The 25,888-nt window shown below is 43.3% G+C and overlaps 1 protein-coding gene across 8 annotated transcripts; it reads right to left on the minus strand.

Moving 5' to 3' along the window:
• Nucleotides 1-1,284: 1,284 nt before the first annotated feature.
• Nucleotides 1,285-25,087, minus strand: kdm4c (lysine (K)-specific demethylase 4C). Of its 8 annotated transcripts, none has more exons than XM_072383336.1 (22): nt 24,882-25,084; nt 23,047-23,213; nt 21,948-22,123; nt 21,375-21,489; nt 20,717-20,910; nt 18,078-18,127; nt 17,778-17,881; nt 17,499-17,636; nt 17,124-17,317; nt 16,628-16,857; nt 14,446-16,430; nt 14,224-14,335; nt 12,758-12,939; nt 11,926-12,169; nt 10,396-10,472; nt 9,327-9,382; nt 9,081-9,189; nt 6,134-6,328; nt 4,724-4,894; nt 3,737-3,856; nt 2,514-2,606; nt 1,285-2,386 (listed from the first exon to the last, which is right to left on the minus strand). In XM_072383336.1, exons 2-22 carry the CDS (start codon nt 23,188-23,190, stop codon nt 2,219-2,221), a joined length of 4,857 nt encoding a protein of 1,618 aa, XP_072239437.1. In that variant the 5' UTR covers nt 23,191-23,213; nt 24,882-25,084; the 3' UTR covers nt 1,285-2,218. The 8 variants fall into 8 exon arrangements, with proteins under 8 accessions (XP_072239437.1, XP_072239438.1, XP_072239439.1 ...); XM_072383337.1 differs by having other exon boundaries at nt 16,628-16,854; nt 23,047-23,206; nt 24,870-25,084; XM_072383338.1 differs by having other exon boundaries at nt 4,724-4,891; nt 23,047-23,206; nt 24,870-25,084.
• Between the last annotated feature and the right edge of the window lie 801 nt (nt 25,088-25,888).

The following is a 25,888-nucleotide window of genomic DNA, read 5'->3' on the forward strand; positions in this document are numbered from 1 at the left end:
GCTGGAAAAAAAAAAGGTTAAACTGAATCGTTAATTCATGCGTAATAAAGGATTTATGAACCTTAAAGAGAAGTTGTTTCTTTTTGGATCCGGTAGATCTAAAAGAGGACAGGACCCTGTTAATGATATAGTGTACTGGTCAGGACTTATATGGGCATTATCACCTGATATTTATTAGAAAGAGCTCGATGCAGTGTAAAGCCGTTGCCATTTGTTCTCATTTATTGTCCATTCAAACCATCAGTGAGAGTGCATCAGTGTTTGGAAGTTTTCTCATACTGAGGACAGCAAACATTCGACGTCCTCATGCTAAATGAACCACTGATGTTGCCCAGATCACAACATCAAACCTTTTCAGTCCCTGAGCCCTGCTGCACGTAACCTTGAATGTTGGCCAACAGCTAAAAGGCTTGCTTGGATATGTTTTTATCAAAGCTTTCAGATGATCCCAAAAGGACCTCAAAAGGGAGCGCGACTGTTCTCTGTGGCCACACAAAGGAATGTCGTTGAAAGGAAGTATATTATCCTTCCTCCTTTTTTTTCAGCTTTTTCATCAAACTTCTATTCTTTCCTTGGCTTCAGTATCAGATAGAACCATCTGAAGTGGGCTGTGACGTGGTTTCAAAGGGAGCACAAAGCTTTTTGAAGCCTTGCCATGGTCACTGAAGATACTGCCTCGATTTTACTTCCTGTCTGTTCTGCCAAGCTGCCCAGGATCCCCCCCCCCCGAGAACACTCGACTCTTTATCCTTCAGCTTGACGCAGCCTCGTCCAGTACAGACATTCAAAGAAGCTCAAACTGAGCTCTTTCATAGGATGTCGGGCTTCTTTTGACATTTAATCAAACAGCGACACACTCCATTGCACACCTGTGTATTTTACAACTGAAAATGACAAAAAACAAGCAGAACCAACGCCGAAGGAGAGCAAGAAATAGACGGCACATTAAGAATATCTGTTTTACTGGTGCAAACTGGGTGTAATGGTTACAACTTTTCTGTACCCTCAAGACGTTTCACAGTTATCACCAGTGTTTAGAGCGTCATTTACCGTATCAAATGGCACGCTTTTTGGTTCTGTCAAACAACAACAAAATAGATCTTCAAACAACACCGTCAGCAATAACAATTCAAAAGTGACGTCCAGTTTCCAGTCGTTGTTCCAATATTTTTTTGTTAAATCACGTATGAAAGCTGCAAGCATCTTTCTGGACTCCTGCAACCACCAGTTTGATGAATGAACACTCAATGAATTCCACTTCTGACAAGAATGATAAAAATGATGAAGAAAAAAACAAATACGTCATTTTTATTGTTTCCTTACAGCAGTTAGCAATAGTTCAACTATAGCAAGCAAAAAATAAATACAAATTTTAAATAATTTCAACAATGCGTTTCATTCAACAGGAGCAACAGTAGCATTTCACGTTAATGGGACAAACTCCAACACGAAGGCATGGCTTCCCATCGGAGTATTTTTCCACAGGCCCATGTGGTCAGATCTGTTCCTTGATCAGATTCTATGTCCAATTACAGAATTCATATAGTTTAGTCATTATGGAATTGAAAGAAGGGGAAAAAAAACAGAAAAAAGAATAAAAACACGCAGAGAAGAAGCCATTGTAGTGTGACTGGACTCGGCCCAGCAGGAAGCAGTTAGGAGACAGTGTGGAACATGCGAGGAAAACATGAGGAAAATACTACAAGCCGACTACATAAACATCCAAAATCAAAAAGAGGAAATCAAAGACACCCCACCCCCACCCCCAAACAAAAAGCTACCATCGAAGGGCTATTTAGAAAAACCTTCTTTCCAACTTTTAATTTACAAAAGAAAAGAAAAAAACAAAAACTGTTTATTTCAAAAAGGTCGAAGTGACAATTGTAAGTCACGTTTATATTCCCTGACGGATGTGAAAGCTCGAGGCAACTGTGTTCACCCGCTCTGTACGAGTCCAATCAGAGTTCTTCTCCAGCCCTTCGCACGAGCCAATCACCGGTGAAAAATGTACAAGCACATCCACGTGAACCAAATCCCCCATTTCCTCACGTCACTTCCTCTGATGTTTGCACGGGGCAGCCGTGCAGGCTCTAGCTGTTGAGGTGGAAGTAGATCCTAAAGTACTTACGCGCAACCGTACACTCACACAACACAACCTCTCCTCCTCACCCTCTGTTAACTCAGTGCATTCATTTGTCAGCGATCGCTCTCCATGATTTCATTTCCCTTTGTGGCTGCGTTGCTCCCATGTGCTTTTGGCAGTTGTACGGAGGCCTGGCAGGGCCACATAGTCATTTTGGAAGCGGGAATTTGGCGTTCTTTGTCGTTTCCTCTCCCCCTGCGTGGTGAAGAAGGCGTCCTGGAAACGCATGCTCGAGGCAGTTGACTAGAAAACAAAACAGAGGAAAACACTTGTGAGCAATAAGAAAAATGTTCCACTTGGCCTTTTTTTACGAAATTAAAGTATCAAACTTGTGGTTTAATGTTCGTTTCCCCGCAAGTCTCATACTTACAAGTCGACGCTTCACCTTTTTAGGGAGGTCCTCATCTAACGTATAGACATCTTCCCTTTTTGCCAGCACCTGAGATCCGTCTTCAAACTCCACCTGAGACAACGAGACGATATTCAGGAGTTATTCAAGCAGCCTTCGATAAACCTGCTGCGTTCAAACAGTCCGAGACTACAACTTTCACATGTCATCGAGGGCTAAATTTCTAACTCAAGACACTCCGCACCTCTTCTCAGTCTGAGGTTGATATTCTAACCAGAGGCGGAGCTCTTAACTTTCCAGCAGAGAGGACAGACACGAGTCTTTGCTAAGTTGACTGTTATGTGTAGACACAACACGAGTTAGGTGCTAGAAGGACTCCTGCATCAGTGTTCACTGGCTTAAACAACAACAACAACAAAATATACCTCTGAAAATGATCAGGTACAAGAACTGGACTGAAAATGAGTCAACTAGCAGCCACCGTTCAGAGGAAAACTTAACCTTCAGAAAGCCTCGAGAACTGTTGCCTGTGACCGATTTAAAAGATTAGAAGAACTTCCTGTGAAATCTGAAAAAAATGAGGGTTGGCTCAAGAGTTCTGCACGGTGCCGTATGTAAAGGACAAACTGATTCAGGCGTATCTAAACTCCCCCTGACAATGGAAAATTCTTGTTCAGCTTTTAAAAAAAAAAAAAGTGACCCATGTTGAGCTGAGTGAGTGCGTCACAGATGCATTTGTGCATAACTAATAGACACACAGCTCAACTAAATAAAGCTTTAAGTGGGAGCCCCAAGACTCTCAGCTTAGTGAATAATACAGGGAGTTTGAATAATGCAGATTGTCATCTCCTCCTCCTACTCCCACCCTCATTGATTTTTCAACCTGTTTTCTATCCATGTCTGGATACCTCTCGCCTCCTGCCCTTCCTTTTCTGTTTTTCCATCCTCCCATCAACTTCAACACCCTCTTTCATCACTGCGACTTCAGTACTCGTTTTGTCTCTTTCCCCCTTCCTCCACGACACAGACCGAAGGGGCCCCCGCCACATCAGAGCAGTCACGAAAACGCTGACGTTGAGGGAGTTCAACAAGTGTACTGCTCTACCACTTTAACCTCCAACTGTTGCTACGTGTGAAAGACCAACTCTACAACAGCGAGTCCTTTGACTGCATCAGCCCCCACGCAACACAATGTCGGCAAGATTGAGTGCGTTTCCAGTGCGTGTCACGTGTGATGTGTGTACCTGGTACATGTAGGAGACGCTGGATCCCAGGTATTTAGCACCATAGAACAGCCCATCGGGCCATTTTACTTGAACGGCCTCCCCAACTTCTGGAGGGCCCAGGTTCACACAATCTCTACTCTAAAAAGACAAGAGGGCAACGTCTGATAAATGTAACAGCTGAACCAAAGCCTCCCACTTCAAACTTCCCTTTTTCTTCTTCTTCCATTTCCTCACTTTTTTTCTGGTAGAAGATAAATTCAAATTATCATCAGGTTTGAGTCACTTTTACAGATTTACAATTTTCACCCGATTTACTAACAAAATTAAGTGGTTGGTTGCGTCCATGCGGCTGCGGTCGGTTTTACTCAAACAGTATTTCATATATACTGGTTAGAATCACCGCCCCGGACAATGAATGGGAATAAAAATAATATTCAGAGCAATTTCTTCCAAAACTGAATTATGAACAGTACGATGCAAATCAAATCAAATATTCAGTGGATTCGATGGTGAACAAATAAACTAAATTTCACTGGGAATTTTGAATGCCAACTTCTTACGTGGTCACATGACCGCGGCAGAAACACTGCTCTGTCACGCCATGGTTCATTTTGAGGTTTTGGGTTATTCTGCTTTCAGAAATGCCTTTTTCCAAGTGGAAAGAGAACAGCCAAAGTACACTATTAAATAATCATTCCCTGTTGGACATTTCAGCAAATCAATACATTGTTTATCAGTGTCCCACATGGCTCAAACATTTGGGATTATTCCTACATTTAGATGCACCTTTCAAAACCAGGTGTGTGACGTGTTTTCATTGAATGACATGTTGTGCATAAAGTAAATCTATGCTGAGTAGGAACCTGGAAAAAAAAATGTTTTATTGGGTCACACACAGATTGTGCCAGAGGCCTCAAACCAAACAATCCCCACGCTTCCAAATGAGGTGCTGCGAAATGGAGAGAATGTTTCCACAAAGTATGCATAACCAGAAAGGAACCTCACCACGATATCCTCAGGGTAGGTATCATTAGAAAAAGAGCCGTCATCAAACATGACCTCGTAGAACGTCTGGGAGGTGATCTGGGTGACTTTGGAGCTGTAGTAGCGCAGGTTCTTGTGCTTGGAGATCACCGTTTGGCCCAGCGAGATGGCGGCTTGGCACGCTCGCTGCTTCTGTTGTAGGAAGGGAGAAGAGTGCTGCGATCACACTGATGTACGAGCACAGAGCGCGCAGGCTGCAGAAAGTCACTTAACATGCTACATTGGTAAATGGGTGGAGCTGAATGTGTTACTTTTATTTACATCATAATGCCCCCAAATCAATCAAACCTTTTTCTTAAGTTACCGCTTGCCTTGCAGTTTATTTCTTTGTTTTTTTTTACGTATTCGCATTTAGAAATGGGACCTGGTCTCTGTGGTGAGGAGGGTTCGTTTGTGTGACGCTCGTGGCATCGGAAGACATATTTCAAAGTGTCAGCAATAAGTAATAAGCAATATCGTGTCTTTCTGGAAGTGGTGTCTTATGTTATTCCCACAAGATTCACACAAGGGAGACATGTGTCCGTATTTAAGGGGAACTGATCCTTTAAGGCCAAGCCTGGTCTCACTGAATTCCATCATTCATACAGGTAAGCACGTCTACATCTTTTACTCTGAGAAAGTTTCAATTTAGTTAAAACAGACAAATGTTTAGTTTTTTATCAATGTCTTTATTTTTTATTTTAAAAAAAGTCTGCACAATACAAGTTAGTTCCAATACATATTAAAGAAATACTTTAAAGTTTACAGTGGAAGGGTTTAGTCCTTCATTGTTCCGGGGGTGTCAGCTCTGGTAAGACCCTATGGAAGCTTTCCTTCAACACTTCCACTCTGACCTCTGAGAGATTACATCCCTGACAGCATTCGCATGCATTCATCACCTCCCGTTGGAACTGCACCAACACAGTGTCATTTCACCTGAGTTTTTTAAACATTAAGAATAAGTCTGGAGAAACATTAAGACCAATTCACTGTGCATCTTTCGGTTTTCCTCCGCAGACTTTAGTCTATAAATAGCGCCCGCGTGTTTGTGACAGTGCTTTACTTCTCTGACTTGGCTGAGTGTGTTCACAGCTGGTGCAAGTCAATAAAGTGGTGAGTTTAGTCTCAAGCAACCAGCCGATGCTGACTTTACACTTGGACTTCAACGTTTATGTAGATTCAGTGTTTTAAAGAGATCCTTTAATGGCGTGTGACCAACAGTCTTACTTTTACAGCACTTGATTAGTCACAAATCACTAAGAGTTTACAGTGGAGTCAACTATCCTCGCCTATCTTGTGCTATTAATAATGAACTGCCACAGATCTGTCAGTGATCACTAAACACAACTTGGTTCATATCAGCTGCAGTAAGCCCCTGTCCCTAGAACTTACAGCTGACGAGCTCCGTGACTGGTGTCTATGGCAGGTGACTGACACGACATACGGCCAATCATCCGGCTCCATGATTACACCGGCAGCATGGGCACAGGTCACATGAAAGGAGGTGGGACACCGGCCACATGAGCACTGGATACAAGCCCCTGCCTGCCGCTTCCCTGCGCAGCGGCTACGACAATAGATGCACTTCTGTAAACACATACAGACGAGACCAAGCCGTCAATACCAAAATCTGACAGCTAAGGTCCTGAGTTTACCAAATGAGAGAAAAGGGTATGCGTTTGAATTTATTCGCATTCTTGTGTACATGATAAATACACAAAAAAACAAAACAAAGCACAACAAAAAGAAAAGAAAAGAAAAGAAAAGCAACGTAAAATTTGAAAGCTGCTGAACCAGAGCATCTTCTTTGGTTTTAAAGTTTGGCCGTGCAGCGATGTTGCTTTAGAGTCTAACATGTTGTGTCCTGCAACCGCTGCATCTGCTGGAAACCAGCGTCCTGCGGCCTCTTATTTACACTCATCAAATGTCAGTGTTTTCAGTGTCCCCCCCCCCCCCCCCCCCACCTTTTAATCTGCTTAGCATATCAGACTGTTGCATTACAAAGAGTGTGAAGAAAGGAGAGGCTTTTGCTGCCACCATCATCGCTTCCACCACTTACGTGAAGACATGCCCGGTTAGGAAGTCAGTGTGTTTTTCACTGCACTTCCCTGCTCTGTCCTCCGTCTTGCGGTGCAAATTCTTTCATTTTGAGGGTAATTTATGCATTCATTTCATTCTCTGGAAGTCCGTATTGAATCATTTATATTTAGTGCGCCTCAGCGGGAAGTGACTCAAGTGGAAAATATAAATTTCTATAAAGAGGAGTTATAACATGCACACTTTCACGACTTTATAAGGCACAGAGGTGTTTATGGTATGCTTAAAAGCCCATTACTGGTACAGGAAATGGTATGTGAAAAGCTGACGGTCCCGGTGAGAACGGAGAAGAAAAGGGTGATGAGAATCCTAACTTTATCCTTTTTATCCTATTAATGAAGCCTCTGTTGCTTCCTCGCTGCTCCATTTTTGTCAGCTGAGGGACTTTCAGTCAGCGCCTGTCTTGATGACTAACTTGGCCTACATTTCATAAAGCCTTTTCCCATACCTCCTTCATTATGGACAGCAATGTGCTGACGAACTGACCCGACTGTCTTGTTCACCTTTGAAGGCCAGCCTGACAAGGCTGTGACAGGCACACATAAGGCATCGCCGTGAATGTGCAAAATATGTGTGTTTAAATGAGCATTTTCTATACACATAGAGGTGGAAACGCAATATGCGTGAAAGCATAAAGTCAAGTAAATATGTCAACGTTTTTAAAGGTTTTTAAAGGGTTTTAAAGTGTGAGTGAGTTAAACAGCCCCCCCCCCCCTCACGCCTGTGCTTTCTGCTGAGTGTATCTGGGTGCCTGTGTTGAACCATGCGTGAAGAACATTCCCACGGTAAATTATGAATGTGTGTGTGTGTGTGTGTGTGTGTGTGTGTGTGCTCGGTTGTGTGTTGTGAGATAGTGAATTATGAATGGACTGGGCTGATGCAGGGGCAATGGGTCCAATTCAAACTTCCAAACACATGACTCATGGAGGGAGCATACTGACAATAAAGTGGACACACGGCAAAGTTAAACCATCCAACAAAGAAGAACCAGGTTTAGCTCAAATTCTGAGAATGCCTTTGTGTTCAGTACGAAAAATACGCTTTCGCAAAGGTGAAGGAGGGATTATTATTACTCCAAGATTTTATTTGAAAAGTAGACCATCTGGTTTAACGTCTGAAAGAGGTAAAAGTCCATCCAAAATGTACTTGTGTGAGCTTGTTAATTAGAGAAACCCTAAAATGTAGACGTCTGGAGGAACCTGCTTTTAGCTCTACTGCCAGAAAGAGTGTAATCTGGGCATAAATTGGCCCTGTGACATATTTAGCATTTAACCGCAAAAGCCAGAATGTACTGGTCCCTTAAAAAAGGAATTCAGGTTCTTATATTTTGGCCACCACGCTGGTCATGTTTGAGGCTTTTATGAGCCTCCCGCCCTCCCCGGTCTGGACAACAATGCTGATTCTGTTCGCTTTTGGGGTCGTGGATATGAAAACTGACTTTGTGGTTAGTGCTTTCAAATCCTACCGAGCCTAATTTCAGTGTGGTGTGAAAAGAAATGAGCTATATCTCTGTAAATACCCTGTGGGTCAGAGTGTCCACAAACTCGGTGTCTCACTGAGCCTCAGTGCAGTAACAAACGAAACTGGCCGGTTCCCCAAAGGTAGTTTGCAACATCTGTGTCTCTGAGAGGTCTTTATTACCTAAACTTATCTTGACAGAATTGTATTAGACTAAAATGTTTCAATCACTCATTATTTACCTGATTCCCAACTTGCGATTTATCAGCACATTAAAAGGCTGTATAATCACTTTCAAAACTAACAAGAAGCCCTGAAACAGTAAAACAACACCTTGGAAGTGACAAGCAGTCAGTATTACGCCTCACTTATTCTTCTTGTGGGAAGAAGCACTTCTGAAGCACCTTGCTGTCTGCTGAGCTACCCCAGAGCCTGCAGCAGAGCTAACTATAGTGGCAACATGTCAGGTCTGCTGAGACACACTCCAGCTCTCTCATTAAGTAAAGACACACACGAAAAATGCACAAATGCATGCACTTAGATACAGGGAGGCAGACATACACCTACACATTTATGAAAAAACCCACCAGAAAAGCCTTACACACACAAACACACAAAACTCCCCACTCCCACCAACTAGTGGTTAATTATCTAGCTTATATTGTGGGCATGTTCATCTCACGTTGTTAATTAGGACAGTGAACAGTTCATTAATTAGACCGGGCCAGTCCTCAAGGACTGAGTCTGAGAGTGTGTGTGTGTGTGTGTGTGTGTGTCCTCTCACCAGTTTATATCGCTGCATGGGGATCCTGCTGGTGTCGATCAGACTCCTCTTGGCTTCGTCGCTGAACCTCGCCTCTGGCAGCGCTACCGCACACATCACGTGGGCCCACCTACAAACACAGGAAAAACAAAGTCACACGTTTTCTGATGATTCGGATACACGGACAATTAATCTGGCGGAGCTCTGGAGAGGAGAGATAAAGACATAATAAGAGAGAGATAAGCCCCGAACAAAAGCATGTCTCACTTGTCGTTCTGGGTTTTCTTCAGAGCTCCACCTCTGAGGTTACACAGGCAGCATTCCTGAGAAAACAAGGAGAGAAAGCGAGTTAGCAAAATCCTCACACATGCAATTAACAAATGTGTCCTCAGGTCACCAGGAAGCTGTGCCTAAACTGTTTTTTTTATTGGGTTAGCATACAAATGAAGACGAAGACCTGCATCTATAAGTCAAGTTTATGTTACAGCGTGGTAAAAGTTAAAAAAGGCGTGCCCAACTAAAGAATCCCCTTAGCCTCTGACCACCCAGACTCCAACACAGCAACTGAACCTGTCAGCACTCAAGAGCACATTTAATTAAAAGAAAGAAAAGGCGCACCAACCGCACAACATCAAGGTTGTTTTTGTTAGTACTGCGCCATCAGGATAAGGTTACATCCGTTTTTAACTGTTCAACTTAGCCACCACGTGCTGTCGTAACGCTGTCAGCTTTAACTGGCCTGCTTTATAACAAGCAGAGAAGTCGCAGATGACAATCCAAATAAACATTAAAATGTTACTAAACTGTCAAAGACAAGTTTCAAGTAAATATCTTTAGGGCAAAAATGCCCGACGGAAACTTTTAAAGTAGATACTTGAAGACAAAAAGAGAAAAAACTCCTTGTTTGCACCAAACTGTCATTTTATAAATACCCAGATACTCGCGTTTATGGCACTTAACCATGCAATGTGTTGTATTTAAACGACCAATAACTGATTTATTTTTTTGTTTTAAATCAGATCGGCCCTCAGTTTCCATTTAGGACACGTACGTTTGGTCACAGGGCAAATAAAACGGCAAGTGACTGAAAAAGCTTCATACCAAGACCTTCAACTCATTAGTAAATGGAAAAGGTGCCAACTATATTATATTATATATATTATATAATACTGTGGTTCAAGTCAGATCTTTAGTAGGTCTGTAAATTTAAATCTGAACCTCACAGTCAGCACGCAGATCACTCGTACCTATGTGTAATTCACCTTCACATTTTAACACGCCACTGTTCCAAATGTTTAAGAAAAGCTAAATCAAACAAAGGCATAAACTGTCTTACTGCCGTGAAGCTTCCCACTGTGCATCGATCACATGACCACTGTTCACTGATGTCATCTGCAGCAACGCCGTAGCAACCTAAAAGGAGGGAGTGATGGATGAAAATCAGCAGCAAATATAGCCCCCCACCGCTCAAATGCAGTTGTTAAACTCAAAGCAAGCCGCGTGTCATCAGCACCAACAGACTTGACAGGAAAGAGCAAATCTGTTGCAAGTCACAAAGCAGGAAACAAAATGCCACATCAACAATGTTTCCACAGATCCCCGACTGCTATTGAAGTGGTTATGTTCCATGTAGACATCTAAAGTACTGCAGACTGAGTGGAAATTGAGAACTTGGTGGTCTGTGTGTGTGTGTGTGTGTGTGTGTGGGAATGTTTGTGTGGTCAAGGCAGAAAAAGGCAAACAATACCGAGTAACTGTGCGTGTACCCATCGGTGTTTTATAAGACACCTCTCTGTGTGTTTATCTGATTCGAAACAGGGCTTTCATTTCAGACAGCTCAAAAACCACATTATGTTAACATTGCTGCTTCACTTATTTCTGGCCCCTTTTCCTGACGTGGCAAAGAGCGCAAAAACATATTGCCGTGGCCTCAAACAGAAAAACAATCAGAATTTGATTTATTAAAACAGAAGGGATTCTGGTTAAAATGTCTGCACTGAAGGCTTTAGACGTGCAAGCGAGGGGGACGTTTTTCCTTCTTAGTAAAAAGAGACTTTGCGTCTGTGTATGCGAACGTGTCTCTGTTCCTTTCCTCGACGATCCATCACCAAAACCAAAAATAAAATCCGAGCCCACCTCTGTTTCCTTTCCAGAGTTCAAATAACAGCGCGAGGGGAGAGCTACATCAACTTGTACTCATTCTCGCGTCTCATAACCAAACTTGTGGCTTTTTCATCAGTGTCAAATGGCATAAACTTCGTCTCCCACTCTCACACAAACCAAGTGAATACAAACGTGGCACAGCACACAGCTGCTGTGCACGCAGCTGCTGTGCACGCAGCACACAGCTGCTGTGCACGCAGCACACAGCGCGTACGTTGCACCCAGGACCACGGAGACAAAAATGTGCGGCGGGATCAGCTCTAATATCAGTGATTGATAGTGACTATGGAAAAAGCCGTGTCGTTTTAAAGCTGCGGATGCGAGACACTGAGTGAGACTTTCGCAGCGGAGTGCGGATCGTTGGGAAAGGAAACTCAGGGTGTTTGTGTGAACGTGTCAGTGGAACAGTAAAGCATGAGAACGGAGGATTCACCTTCATTCAGCTGACGGGGAAATAAAACACTTCTAACCGCAGAAAGAGAGACAGGGACGGGGGGGGCAGAAAGATGGCAAAACATTGAGACGAAGCGAGTCGGGATTTAAACCCACTGACCCTCCAACAATGACAGAAAAGAAACAAGCACAGCATGTGGAAACAAACAAAGCTGCCTCGTGAAGCCAAGCAGCCGTAAAACACTACCGTGTACCACAGCACACATCCTCATCAACATGTACAGGCTACTCTCCCCTGGTGCATACGTACTCGCGTGGACTTGCAGGCAACAGCCTTGGCAGTAGAGGAGAGGGGAGGTGCCATCCTCTTGCAGCAGAGGGTTAGTAGGAGTTGGGGAGCAGTTCTGCTCCCGAAAAGAGAAGCAGATCTCTGGGACCAGGGGCTTGGTCCTCCTCAACCCTGTGCAGGGAGGTGCAGGGACCTCCACTGGAGAGGAAGGTTTGGAGGCATCCTTAAAGGTGGCGGATTTACTGTCCTCAGCTTTGTCTTCGGCCTGCAAGAGGAGGAGTTGGGTCATTTTCATGCTTTCTCTGAGACCTGAGCAGGCTGCATTGTCAACAGTGAACAAAATGTTTGCCCTCCTCCTTTTCAATAAAAGTTATCATTCTGGTTGGCTTGTTTTTTGTAAGTGGGAAATTACAGATGCTGGCTCTGTGATAAACAATGACGACACTTTGGGAAAATCAACAGATGATCATAACCAGTAGGTTTCGTGGCGTTTTCACGTTTTTTATCATTGTGCAGAATTGATATTACCCAAAAAAAACACCTTTCTTGCTCATGTGTTGTTGTCCAAAACAGACAACTGACAAAGATAACTCTCTGAGCGTAAGCATTGTCAGAGTAACTTCTGTGCTAAACTATGAATCCAAAAGTGTCTCTTCAGACCGGATTAAATATATTCATGTCTTCTGCTGTTGAGTAGTAAATATATAAAGAGTGATGGGAGAAAAATATCTAACATGTGCAGACAGTATGAGATATCTATGCATCAATTTAAGCATCCTCAATAAACCAGTGTTGCGATGGATTCACACAACTAGATTTTACACAAAAATCTGCCAAATGACCCCGATTATACCTGATAATAGGGCATGAAGAGTGTGCACACGGCACAGTACGGCTGCATGGTGGCTGCATGGTGGTTATACTCCCTCTCTGCTGTGAAGCAGCTCTTTCTGTTCTGCCAAAGGTAGATGAGAGGCTTCGCCCATGCTTCCATTTCCTGCTCCTCCTCCTCTGCCAGACTTGCTTCAGGGGGCTCTGAGTGGAGACAAACATCTGGATTGAGATTACATTTCTTTTGTCACCAAGATTACATAAAAGAAATAACACGACAGGGTCAATCCGCCTAAAAGATTCATCACATCAGAATATGCTCCAACGGAGCAAAACATGCTGACGTGTGAGGACTTTGCAGCTCCGGGGGAGAATATGGGGTGATTTCATGGTTTGTGGGGATGTTAACATTGTGGCAGACGTTAGGTGGAACAGCTCTGTGGTCTGCGAGTTTAAAAGTATCACATTTTCTCAACAAACAAACAGAAAAAAACCTTCTTCTTCTCTTCTTCTTCTGCTTCTTTTACGATGGCTAAAGTGATGATTGGTATCAATGCCAAATGCTAATTTCTTGTGTTTTTTCAGCCTATTTTGAGTCTGAAATAATCATGTGACCCGAGTATTAAAAAAAAAAAAAACACCATGCGCCACTTTTCCAACATTCCTCTCCAGCTCCTTCACAAACTTCTGCTGTTAAGTCGGATCTAATCCGTCCACAGTGGCGATGACTTACTTTTCACTAAACGTGTCTCTTTACAAAATGGCACAAAACAGTTGGACCCTATCGACCTCAGAAAACCAGTTTCTCATGGCCATAGTCGTTTCATTGTCCTGTCTTACTCAGTGATAAACAAACCACGACAATTATTCATAATTTTTCACAATCACGGAGATGACGAATGTCACTGTGTGGGTATATGTGCATTAGCAGCTGCTAATCATCATTAAAACCATGAAAACAAATAGATTATCTGTCACAGAGTCGCTGTACTGCGGTGGGCCTGGGGAGTAAATCTGTTGTGCACTGACGTCAGAAGAATCATTTAAGGGGACATATAATTTGAAAAACGATGAGGGGAAGGCAGGACCACAGAGCGGATAGATTCACGGTGGGACCGCACAAATTTTACCAGAGAACTCTCAACTTATTTGTTAAGTTTGTTGCTTTAGTACAAGTTTCTATTGTGTCTATAGATTACTTGCCTACATATACCATGTTTAACACGTCTTTTTTAGCCTGCAAATCCAGTTACTCTCAAAGAACTTTGTGGCATGTGTATTCTGGCTCATTACGATCTGGCCTGCTGTCACCCACAGCGGAGCGCACGCCACAACAGGAAATGTCCCTGAGTTTTTATTGAAACGAGCATGAGTGAGCATGGCAACGTGTGCATAAATCACTATCCGAGTGTCTTTTTAAAGCTAAAGCACAGCGATAACTCTCAATGAACCACGTGGGCGTGTGTTTTTGTGTGAAAATGAGCCCACCATCGTCACTGGTGGCCTGTTGTTTGACAGCGGTGGGCACGGCTCTTGCAGTGGGTTTCCTCAGTGGGTGGCGCCAGCTCTTACTGGTCCTCTTGCCCGACAGGGTAGGGTACTGGGATACACAGGAATCATTGGAAGGTGTTAGAAGTACAAGCAATCGGCCCTTGAATGAAGCTGAGGCTGAAATCTTAACGACTATAACTGTGTGTAAAGAACACTCACAGCACAAACCTCCCCAGGTTCCAGGCCTGATTCATCACATTCATAATTACTTGTATCATTTTCCTCATCTTCCTCTTCCTCAGATGATTCACTGCTGCTCTCTCCCTTTGCACTGCTTTGCCGCTCTGCATCTTCACCATCGGATCCCCCTTCTTCCATATCAGACATCCCATCCTGCTCTCCCTCTCCGATCCCGACAGGTGACGAAGTCTCCATTTCTGAGTGTAATCTCTCCTTTGCCTCCCTTTGTCTCCCAAGCTCCCTGCTCAGGGACAGGGACTCCGTTTCATCTACTTCCTCTCTTGGTAGCTCATAATCGTCACAAAGTCCCAAAGGCTCAATAGCACCAACTGAAAGTAAAGACGTGGGCTCGAGTTGGGCCCAGGTGAGAGGCCCGCCTTCATTTTCCTGGTTCTGTGACTGACGGAGGTCTTGTGCTGCGTCTTCCAGGTCTGTGACCTGCTTGCACTGGGGCTCAGTCCACATGGTGTAAGGCAGAGGGTCGTGGGAGAAGTCAGTGGGGAGCTCGGGTTGCAGATTCTGGATGAGAACTGCAGGGCCCTGGGAATTGAAGTTTTTCCAGATGCTACTGGAGAATGGTTTGGACTCCATGAATGCACTCTGAGGAGTACAACTGGAGGAGTAGTACGACGTATGGTGGTTGAGTTGTAATGCTGAGTGGTTGCCATTTTGAGTGCATAATGGAGGGACAGGGGCTGGAAGATTTTTGTTTGTGTTACCAGACAGCAGAGGGTCGCCACTGTTAAGACTGAAGGTAGCGTCCCTTGGAGCTGGGTCTTTGGAGTTCTCTTTATTGGTGTCTGGTGTGCTGGGCTGTGGCTCTCTTTGAGATGCAGTTCTGTGAACGAGCTGGTTATGAGTTGGATCACTCTGTCCAGGAGTAAAAGTTTCCAGCTTTGTGTGATCCTTTTCTGAAGCAACTGCAGATTTTATTTGCATTTCATGAACTCCACCAGATGTTACTTTGTGCAAACCACTGGCAGCTAAATGAGCCGTGTTTCCTACTAAACCAGACGCTCCTGCTTCTTCACATTTAATTGGAGAATCAAAATGCCAGTGGTTGACATGTTCTATTGCACGAGATTCTCTTGAATCTGTCTTTTTCCCCTCCTCTTTGGCCCCATGTGAGGATGCAGAGCTGGTTGGCGTCTCTCTCTGGAGCACAGGTGCAATCTGGTGGCTGCATGATTCAGACTTTGGGAAATCAGTAAGCCCCTCATCGGCAGGGCTGAGGGAGGGCATCTCTTGGGTCAACACAGGTGGCATAGGGCAAACTTCAACCTTTTCAGCTGGCTCTGGTGTGAGTTGTGGCATGTCCACTGCATTCCTCAGTAGAAGAGGAGGGAAAAGACTTTCCTCGATGCTGCCTTTTCCTGCACTGCAATCGTGTTGTGAGGGAGAGAAAGAGCCACTTGATGGGTAAATATCCCCCTCTGCTGGCTCATTCTTGAGATCATAAAGCGCGTCTGTAGTGGAGTGTGGATTAATATGTTTAGGATCAACAACAGAGTCCATTTTCTCTGTTGCAACAGTGTTGTTAGTGTAATTCTTGGTACCCGCTTCCATGCAGCTGTCAGTGTTCAAACTTAGGCTCAAAGATGAGGAATTAGATATTTGAGCCATCGAGGCAGGGCGACTTACTGTCTCAGAAGAAGTGTTTGTGTGGGACGATGGGCTGAGTTTGTTGGCCTCCAGGGGAGGAATTCTGGTACAGTCTCCACAAGCTGAGAGGTTTTGGGGTACAGAAGAGGAACACGTTGACTCATTCATTTTCAGGAGTCTTTCGGTAGTCCTCATTTGGTACCCGGACTCTGAAAGGTACTGAGGGTCAACAAGAGTTTCATTTTTCACTGGTGCAGCAGGGGAGTTGGAGTGGGAGGTATGGGATAAGTCCTTATTAGAAAAGCCCAAACTTTTGCTCTCAACACGATTTACCTTCACCACACACATCTGTCTGCAAGGACCTGTCAAGGACAAAGGGAAAAACAAGAGCAGCCATCAACAAACAAGAAGTCTGAGAAGTTCTCAGAAAAATTTCAGCTGAAACAGTTCAGAGAAAATAGAAGAAAATAGTCAGAATACTCTCCTGTTCACACACATCTTCTCATTATCAGGGCTGTTTCTGCATTTTTTGGACCAAGGTCTTATGAGTCAGTCTTACCAGAAAGCTGAGCAGAGTTCTGATTCTGGTTGTGCTTGGACTCAGCTTCCTTCTTCTTCTCTCTCTCTTCTTCTTTACAAGTTGTCCCCGCAACAGATTTTCGCACCTTGGGTGCAGATGGACCGCCTTGACCTTTCCTCTTGCTGCCGATAAACGCTGAGCTGCTTTCCAGGCCAACAGGCTCCTCTGTGGTCCTGAGGCGCTTGGAGCGCATTCGGGAGTGACTGCTGCTGTAAGACGGGGGAGATCAAAGAGGATGGAGACTCAAAACCCCCACTTACACTAAAAAGCGATAACACAGAATGCAGATTTTTGTGACTTGCAGACATGGATATTTCGTTTTTGCTGCTGAATATTTCTGGCCATCAGTCACTATTTTCCACACGCTGTTTAGTGCCACTTCTCCTCCAGATTAAAACCACTCCGAGCAAACCACTCTTCGTGAGAATGTAGCATTCAAAACAGAAGAAACATGGCCTGAGCATGAATACGGTACCCCTTATTGGTAGACTTGGTTTTTTGGCGTCTCTGCAACCAGCTCTGCAGCTCCGGTGTTGTGCTAGGCGTGGCGAGGGTGTGGTCAATAGGTGTTGCATCTTTGCCCAGCATCCAGTTAGCATACCGGTCAGGCTGAAAACGCTTAACAAAGGGTTCCATGGATATCTTTACCATGTCTTTGCTACACGTGCACTAGAAGGGGTGGAGAGAAAAAGACAACATGCGTCGTTTAAGGCAGTCTTTTCTGTGTTTTATGAGCACAGTTTCAGGTGAAATCCCTCACATTCAAATTAAAATTCCTTGTCAGTCTTTCCAAAGACTGGTAAAAACTTTACGAAATATTCTCTTCAAATTGACTCAAGTGTAATGCTACCTGTGTGGCCACTTTGCCGTAGTCTATCCAGCGCACGGTGGCGAAGTTGGTGGACTCTGCGCAGTTGAAGCCATGATTGAATCCAGCATGGTAACCATAAGGGAAGGTGATCATGAACTCTCCGGCTTCCTGAGTAATCTGATGGGAGGGATGGAGATTGGTTTGTAAGAACAGAGGAGTGACCGAATACTGAATTCTCCTTTTTCTGTTGTTAAAAACAAGGTGACAACAGAAACTAAATACAATAGTTTTAAAATGGTACCCCTGAAGATTTTTTACCTTATCAAAGGGAATTCCATACTTCTTCAGTATGGAGGGGGAGAGGAGAGTCATCTTGTGACGAAGAAAAGCCTCACAACCCTTGAAGCTGTTGGGAAAAAAGCCTGACAGAGAGAGACATGCACGGACATCATTAGAGAGACTTAAAAATGCAACATGAAGTTCCAATCTCACTTTTAACACTGGCAATCTAACACAGGACTCTCCTGTGGGTAGCCAAACATGCACAGAAAAGCCACACAAGCTAAAAGTAATGTCATAATGACACCGATATCAATTATTCTTTAATTATCATTTTACCTGTCGCCAGACGCTCTAATCTCTTCCCATGCTCAGGGGGGATGGCATACCTGTTAGAGGGGGAGATATGGAGCACACAGTTCATTTGGGCTCTGCAGGGGAAATTCTGAATGTGAATCTTAGAAATGCTTCAGTGGAACAGAATTTCAAGACTGCCATCAAGTGGTAGATAAATGAATGATTGTGGGGAGGCAGGTCAACCTTCTCCAACACTGCACTGTTAATGAAAAATCTCCCCCCAACTTATACTTCTAAATGTGTTATACTAAAAAAAACTCAAATATCACAGATATTCAGAAAGATAAGGGCAAATAACAAACAGTGTTTTCTGCTGAGCTCGGAGTTCGTGGTATATTAGGTTGACATTATTTGGCATTTCCGTGCACCATGCTGCTGATGTAATCTGAATTTCAAACTATTTCCTGGCAAGAAACCTGAGGAGCATGACAGAAATCCCTCAAGGTTTGACTAGACATTCGATTTGACTAGCTCCATCCATCAGGTCTGTGGCGTTTCTATCATCATATCACCTGTCAGCTTAACGCGGCCGTAAGAGAAATGGCAAGATGAGGACGCTGAGGTGAGAAGAGGTGCATCTTTAAGCTGCTACCCTCCTGAGAGGAGATGTCGAAAAGCAATGGGATGAAAGAGAGTGTGTCTGCAGCAGATGATAAGGGTATGCATGCGTGTGGGTACTTGGCACACGAAGCCGCTCCGTTTATGTGTGTCGCTGTCTGGCTGTGACACTGATCCCTGTGGGGGTTCACCGCTCTAACGAGCAGAACTACCTCGAGGGCAAGAAAAAGAAATGAAGCACGCCACACAGGCAAAGAAATAAAATGCAAATTCCATTTTGGTCGACCTGCATTTGCCACCTCTGCTTCTACTTTACCGCCTAAACGCTGACATCCCAGTAATGCAGCTCTTCTAAGAGCTGTTGGAGCTGAGCGCCACACGGTGTGTGACTAACCTGATCACACTGAAAAAAGGAAAAGTCAAGTAAAGTCAAAGTGCAAGTGTTGGTAAAACACAACTTAAAGTATTAAACTAACACTTCATGGTGCTTATTTTCCTTACAAAACCAATCTTACAGTACTAGTTGACTGGTTAAATCAAATATTTGTCTTGCTCTGCTGTACTGACAAGAAAGACAGCTCCCAAGAAATCCAACCATATGGCTGCGCCCTTGGAGAATAAGACAGCCCCATACACACTCCCTCCTTGGACATGCAGACTAATTCCTGCTGCTGCATTGTAGCTTTTTATTCCCACAAGTATTTAGAGTCTCCTAATCGACTGTTATTGCAAGGAAACCTCATCCTCATTGTGCAAACAGAACTGAGGGTAGGAATATTCAACAGAGCTGACAAGCTAATCAACTGAAACGTGACACGGTAAGTCATTTATAACTTTAATAATCTTTGATTTTGAATAAGAATGAAGAATACCAAGGGTGCTTCCAATCCTGTAAATTCACAACTCTTTATGCTTATTTTTCCACTCAGTACTCTTTTAATACCTACATTTCTTTCTTTATGGACTTTAATAACGCTAATGTGTTATAATATACACATTAGAGTTCCTAAATTCCAAAATGCATTCTTTATGGACTTTAATAACTCTAATGTGAGACTTTAATAACTCTAATGTGTTATAATATACACATTAGAGTTCCTAAATTCTGAAATGGACACATTTACATAAGAGATAAGATGTCCATTTAGGTCTGGCAGAAACCTGGGAGCATGGAAATCGCTTTAGATTTTGGTCAGTTGAGTGTGAGATTAATTCAACTGATTAAATATTCTCTGTGATGAATAGCACAGGACTGATCAGTTTTCCAAATATGGGCAGCACCAACAGAGTAAAAGTGCAAAAGAGCATAACCACATATCTTAGCATGTTCTGAATCACCAAATGAGTGCGCACGCTTATGTGCCCGTGCCAACACGAAGCGTGCGGTTTGCTCTACAGTTCAGAGGCATCGCTCGCATACGCCTCAACAAGCTGTCAGAGATAACGTGTTCCCTCTGCTGACCGTGTATCATGCTCACAGAGAGCATCGTGAGGACAACGATCACTGAACGGGTGATGCTTTTTACAACTGATTTCATCAAAACTGCAAGCATAAGCTCCTCCAGAGCAGGTTCGGTGCTCAGCACAGGTTACCACGGTGATTCAACCAGGTTAATAAAAGGGGGTTACAGGATTTAGACTGTAAGCTGACTGAAAGTGGGTCAAAAATAGTTAGCGGCAGGCTAAATACTCCAGCATCTCTCTGTGTGTACAACACCCTTTACACTACAAAACCAGACTTACATTTGAACGGACTTAATTGGTGTTTGATGTGTAAAATTAAAGGCTCATCCCTCTATGACTACCATGAAGTCAGAGAAACTGTAAATAGGTTGCACTAGGTTATAGTGGTTATAGGTAAAAATTGTATCCATGGTAACCCCAGAGTAGTAAGCGAATATGTACATATTTCAGGGGTGAGGCATCAGGAGTTCAACTAAAAGTACTAAACTAGTAAAACTAAAAATGAAACCTCATGGAACGGTGTAACTTCTGGTGTCTTTGCTTTCATTTTGATTGCGTCTTTTAGCATTAGCTTTCATGAAAACACACTCCACACTCACCAGGACTTGGGCTCTCCGAAATGAAGGTAGTTGATGCTGTACAGGTCCATATCCTCTGTGTGCCAGGAGAAGGTGGTCTTCCACATCCCAAAGTACAGATACGGGGTGTTGACCCCCTGTATGGAAACCCCGCAGTCCTCTTCGATAACATCCAGGATGGAGTTCAGGTGGCCAATGTTCCACTCTTCCACATCCTAGAAATCGGAAAACGGGGGGTTTGACTTGGGCGACACGCTGCCAGTGCTATAAACTACAACTAGGCCTGCTGTGAGTTAGATGTGTTACACTGTAAAACTAACAACTGTGTTTATCAGGTCTTATAAGTTAAATCACACGGTTGAGTTTTTGTTTGTAGACAGATGAAACTCTCACTGCTGGTTCTGTTCTGGTCTTATGTTGCTTTCAGTCCATTTACTCTCATTGTCCCTCGTCTGGATTTGCAAATGGCGTCAAAAGCAAAAAACCTAAAACTGATGTGCAAGATTCAACTGAAATAATGTTACCTACAAAACAAAAGGGTTTTTCCGAGATAATTCCTCTCAAATGGTTGAACCAAATATGAAAACTGAACCTCAACTGCTTACTGGCTGATCAGTGACAGAATGACTAACCAACCTCTATGGGGACAGGAGAAGAGAAATAGAGAAAAGACATCTACCTCATCGTAGAGGCTGCCGCTGACATCGGCACCATATATGGGTGAGACAAAAGTGAGGTTCTTCCAGTATTTCCTCTCAAGGTCTTCATAGTTCAGGTAGCGCGGCGTACAATACCTTTAAGAAGAAAACAACATCTATTTGGTTCCATGAGATAAACATCTGTTCTGCACATCTTGTACAGTGACAACGTTCAATACAGAAAACATTTTATATCAGTTTTAATGCTTCCAGTTACGTTTCTCTACTGGGACCATTTACCAGATGATGAATAGCTCCGAAGCATTTATTCTGAATTCTATGAGTGTATTTTCAGTTTTAAATATAAAGCAAGTAAAATTTCAAGACCTTTAAAATTATGGGATGCAATTACAGCCAAATCTTTAAAAAGTTCATTCATTTCTGTTTGAATTTCAAATGCTACATGTTCAAATTAGTTTGTAATATCTCAATAATGTACCCTGCAAACAAACATTCTAACGTGCTTACCCAGGCAGAGCAAGGTGTTTATGACCCCATAAGAACCCTCCCTCCAGGCTATGAAATCCCAGAGACAACAGCTCCATAATACTCACATGTCACTGTTAGCTAATCGCCTGAACTCCTGCACGCTAAGAGGCTTTTTCTGGATGTTGTATTGAGTGAAGAGCCCTGATTGGCCGGCCACCATCTGCTGAATGGGAGCATCAATCATTAAATCATCTATATCGTCATAGGTACGGCGGGGCTTCCAGCCTTTAGGAGGAATGACCTGATGGGCAAACAGAGGAGCAAAAATTTGCTGTTGAAAATAGAACAAAAACATAAATACTCTGTAGTGAAATATACATCCAATCAGCATTCTAACCATCATATTACAGCTATATTCGTGGTCATCACGGGAAGCCATACACAGTAAAATGTCACCAAGCTTTCTGGAAACGGAGACGCGTTCTGTGTTCAGATGAGTCCACATTTCAGCTGCTTTTAGGAACATTCAGCCTTGAGTTCTATGTGTGAAAGATGAGAAAGCCCATCCAGGCTGTAATCAGCGAAAGGTGCAGAAGCCACCGTCTGTAATGCTCAATGCTCACGGCGCGGACCACTTGCATAATGTGAGGGTACCACTGTAATGGCGGGTAATGAAAGGCCGTTGTTACTTCAGCAGGAGTATGCCAGACCTTGTTTTATGCAACTAAAACGCAGCTTCACAGACTCAGTGTGTGTCTGCTTCACTGGCCTGCCTGCAGTCCAGGGCTATTTCACACGCAGGAGTGTTTAGCAGCTGAAATCTTGTATTCAGCAAGACTGGACACCGATTTCTCATGCAATACCCCAGCATTTAGTATCCTCGGTTCCTAGAACATCTCAAAATGATGTAATATAATGGCAGACATGCCTCTCTACCAACTCTTTTTTTGAGAGCGCTGTTGGCATCAAATCATAGATTTGTTTGAATTTTCCAAATTCAATGTGGTTGATCAGTGAAGACAATCAAAATAATTCCCTTTGGACTTCTGTCAGTTATACAAAAGCTCAAACAAATGGAGAAATGACAGATTTAAGTATTTGGGGCATTTAGGAAAGCTTCACAGCTTTTCCGGCAACGTGGCCCGTAGAGTAGTTACACTTTCTCTGCGGGCCTTTCTTTCAGTTCCAAATGATCTCACTACAGCTCATGTAATCACTTCCTACCTTAGCCAGGCCTGCGCGGTGAGCACCCTGAGACTCCATGTAGGCCAGGTACTGGTTGAAGTCTTTGAACTCTTCCATGGTGGGCCTGAAGGTCATGATCTTGCAGGTGGGGTTTGCAGGGGTGAACACCCCTGCTCCCGCCATCCTGCAACCTCACCGACTTTAACCTAGGGGGGAAAAAAAGAAACATGGTCAAATAATCCTTTTGGATTGTTTTTTTTTGTTTTTGTTTCGCTTTCTAGAAACTGTGTTGGGTTGATTTTTTGTTAGTTAGATATAATGATGACCAACAGCAGAAATGTCGTCTATTTTGAGGATAAAACAAACCTCTCCACACACTACAGGTGACAATCTACAGAAAAAGATACCGTGAACGACTATTTCTAAAAAGATGGACGGATAAGGTTATATTATATTAAGGTTATATAGACTGCAGTTTGCCTCGTTCTATTTCATTTATCATTATTACCATCATTACTGTGGCTTCTATTGAAGCAAGGTTAAAGTAACATCTTTAAGAAAGGTCATGGCCTGCACTCATCCCTGACTTAGGCTTTAAAACGTTTCTACCTTTTGCCACTTGCTGTAATACATTGGCTGAGGCATCCATCACAAATTTCTGCATTTGATCAAGTGAAAGTTCACTTCACATAAGAATTTAAATGTGGGACAAGCAGTTTCAGACTTCACCACTAGATGGAGGTAGAAACTCGACAAAAAACGTAGTTTTGATCATTTGAACCTTGTTGATGCCAATATCCCAGTTCGGGTTTTTGTCCCATCCACCCATCCCACTCCCAACTCTGACTTTACTGTGCCTGCACACAAAGGATCACTCTGGCCCACGTGAAGTCACAATGTAGAACCTTTTTTTTTTTTTTTTTACCCCCTTAACGTGACTACAGTCCAAATTACAGAACAATGCGACCAAAATTATGTAACTGCCACTTGCAGATTAAAACAAGTTTGCTTTGTTGTTTTTTTGTTTTGTTTTTTAATTAGGAAGCAAAAAATAAAATGCAGCTACTGTTTACAGTCCTACTCTTTGTCCAGGTATTACAGTAATTGTTAAAAACGCGAATAACGCTCACATTCGGCCTTTAAACACCTAAAAAAAGGGCTGGTTTGAATGTTGGGAAAATGAACCTCGACTGGCTTGCACTTTGACTGTTAATACCCCATTAGCGTATGTAGCTTCGCTAATCTTTGTTGTCTGCCAACGCAACTAGCCTACGTTCTGTTATGATGCCGAGTAATGGCTGAACAAATAGCGCAGCTTGCTAGTTCAGCTGACTAGCTAACTTAATTTTACATGGTAGCCCGATATGGTACTCTTTGACTTTATTTAGACATGGGCTCGTGTTACAAGGTTCAGTTGTGTTTAGCGATAGTAACTGGAGAGAAGAAAGCATAACCAGCTATTAAGCTAACCTAGCTATAACATTAACTAAGTTGTTACTACACGAGTGACTGGGATTTAAATGCCCCTCGCAAGGTGGCTGCGCGCAGGCCCGTAGCTACCTCCTTTGAGACTTCGTATAGTCGGAATGATTTAGCCTGCGATATCTGTGCTGGTGATGTTAATAAATATCTAGGAAATATAGCAATGGACAAATTAACAATAACAAGGCACCCAGTACGAGACGGCCACTGGCACGATCCCGTGCCAACTTATGTGGCTGGCAACGCTAACGGTTAGCTGTTGATAGCTCCGCAAGATTCTGCACAGGAGTCACGAAATGCACCCCGTTCCCAAACACTTCGATACAAACCCAGCTAAGGTGTTATTTCCACTATGCCGCGCGTCGGTCCCACACAAGCACACGGAATTTTACCTTGGTTTAGAAAGACGGAGTCGTGTTGTTGTTTATGTCCTTCCTTGTTCGTCCAGCTGATTCACATGACAGCTGCTGCTGTTGCTTCTTGCCTCTCAGATCGGCTGCGTTCTGTATCTGTACTCTGTGCTCTGCTCAGTGTGTGTGCGTGTGTGTGTGATCAAGGCCGTGGTGCGGTAGACTCATCCATGCACTGTGAGATCTGCGAAGCAGCAGACGAGTTAATGAACTGGGACGCAGCCATAGCAGTTAATAGAGAGCGCACCTGCACATGCATTATTAAACTATAAACAGTTTACCTACATTAATACAGATAATGCGTTCTTCTCGCTTTTGTTTGTTCAGATGATTTATCTATTTTGTCTTTTTTTTTGCCCGGGGTGGCTCCGGGAAGAAACTTCCTAGATTATAGTTGTCCAGTTTAGTTGAACGACCAGTAAACTAATTAATACGTTAATGAGATTACATTTTGGGGATCTGCTTCGTCATCCTTCCAGGCCAGCTCAAGCTGACTCAGCAAAAAACACTTTATGGTATTAGTGTGGTGATTTTCTGACTGGCTTTCAATTCCGCTGACCCCAACTTTGCAAAAAGTAATCAGCAAGTAAGCAAGAACATCTCTGAGGCACTTCACAGCAGCATCAGCTGGAAAATAATTTTATTTTAAAAAAATTAACTGACTTAGATTGGTATCTGAGGAGTTTGGAGGCCAGGTGAACGCCTCAGACAGCTACTGTAGTTTAAAACAGAAGGCACAGGCCTCTGTTCAGTTGTGGGTTAACGTTTCTTGCAAGAAAGTCAATCAAATTACGAATGGGCACAAAGAGGTGTAAAATGGCGTTTCTGTGAAGTTATGTTGTATCGCACAGAAATGCAAAATAATTACCAAACAATGCCAATTAACAAACAGGTCACAAAGTGACTGCACAGGAAATGATGCCATGCAAGAAATGCAAAATAATTACACAGAAACACATGGATGAAAAATCATCACAGAGACCAAACAT

This window comes from Leuresthes tenuis, unplaced genomic scaffold (assembly GCF_036924035.1).
Source record: "Leuresthes tenuis unplaced genomic scaffold, fLeuTen1.0.hap1 SCAF_4, whole genome shotgun sequence".
Classification (NCBI taxonomy): domain Eukaryota; kingdom Metazoa; phylum Chordata; class Actinopteri; order Atheriniformes; family Atherinopsidae; genus Leuresthes; species Leuresthes tenuis.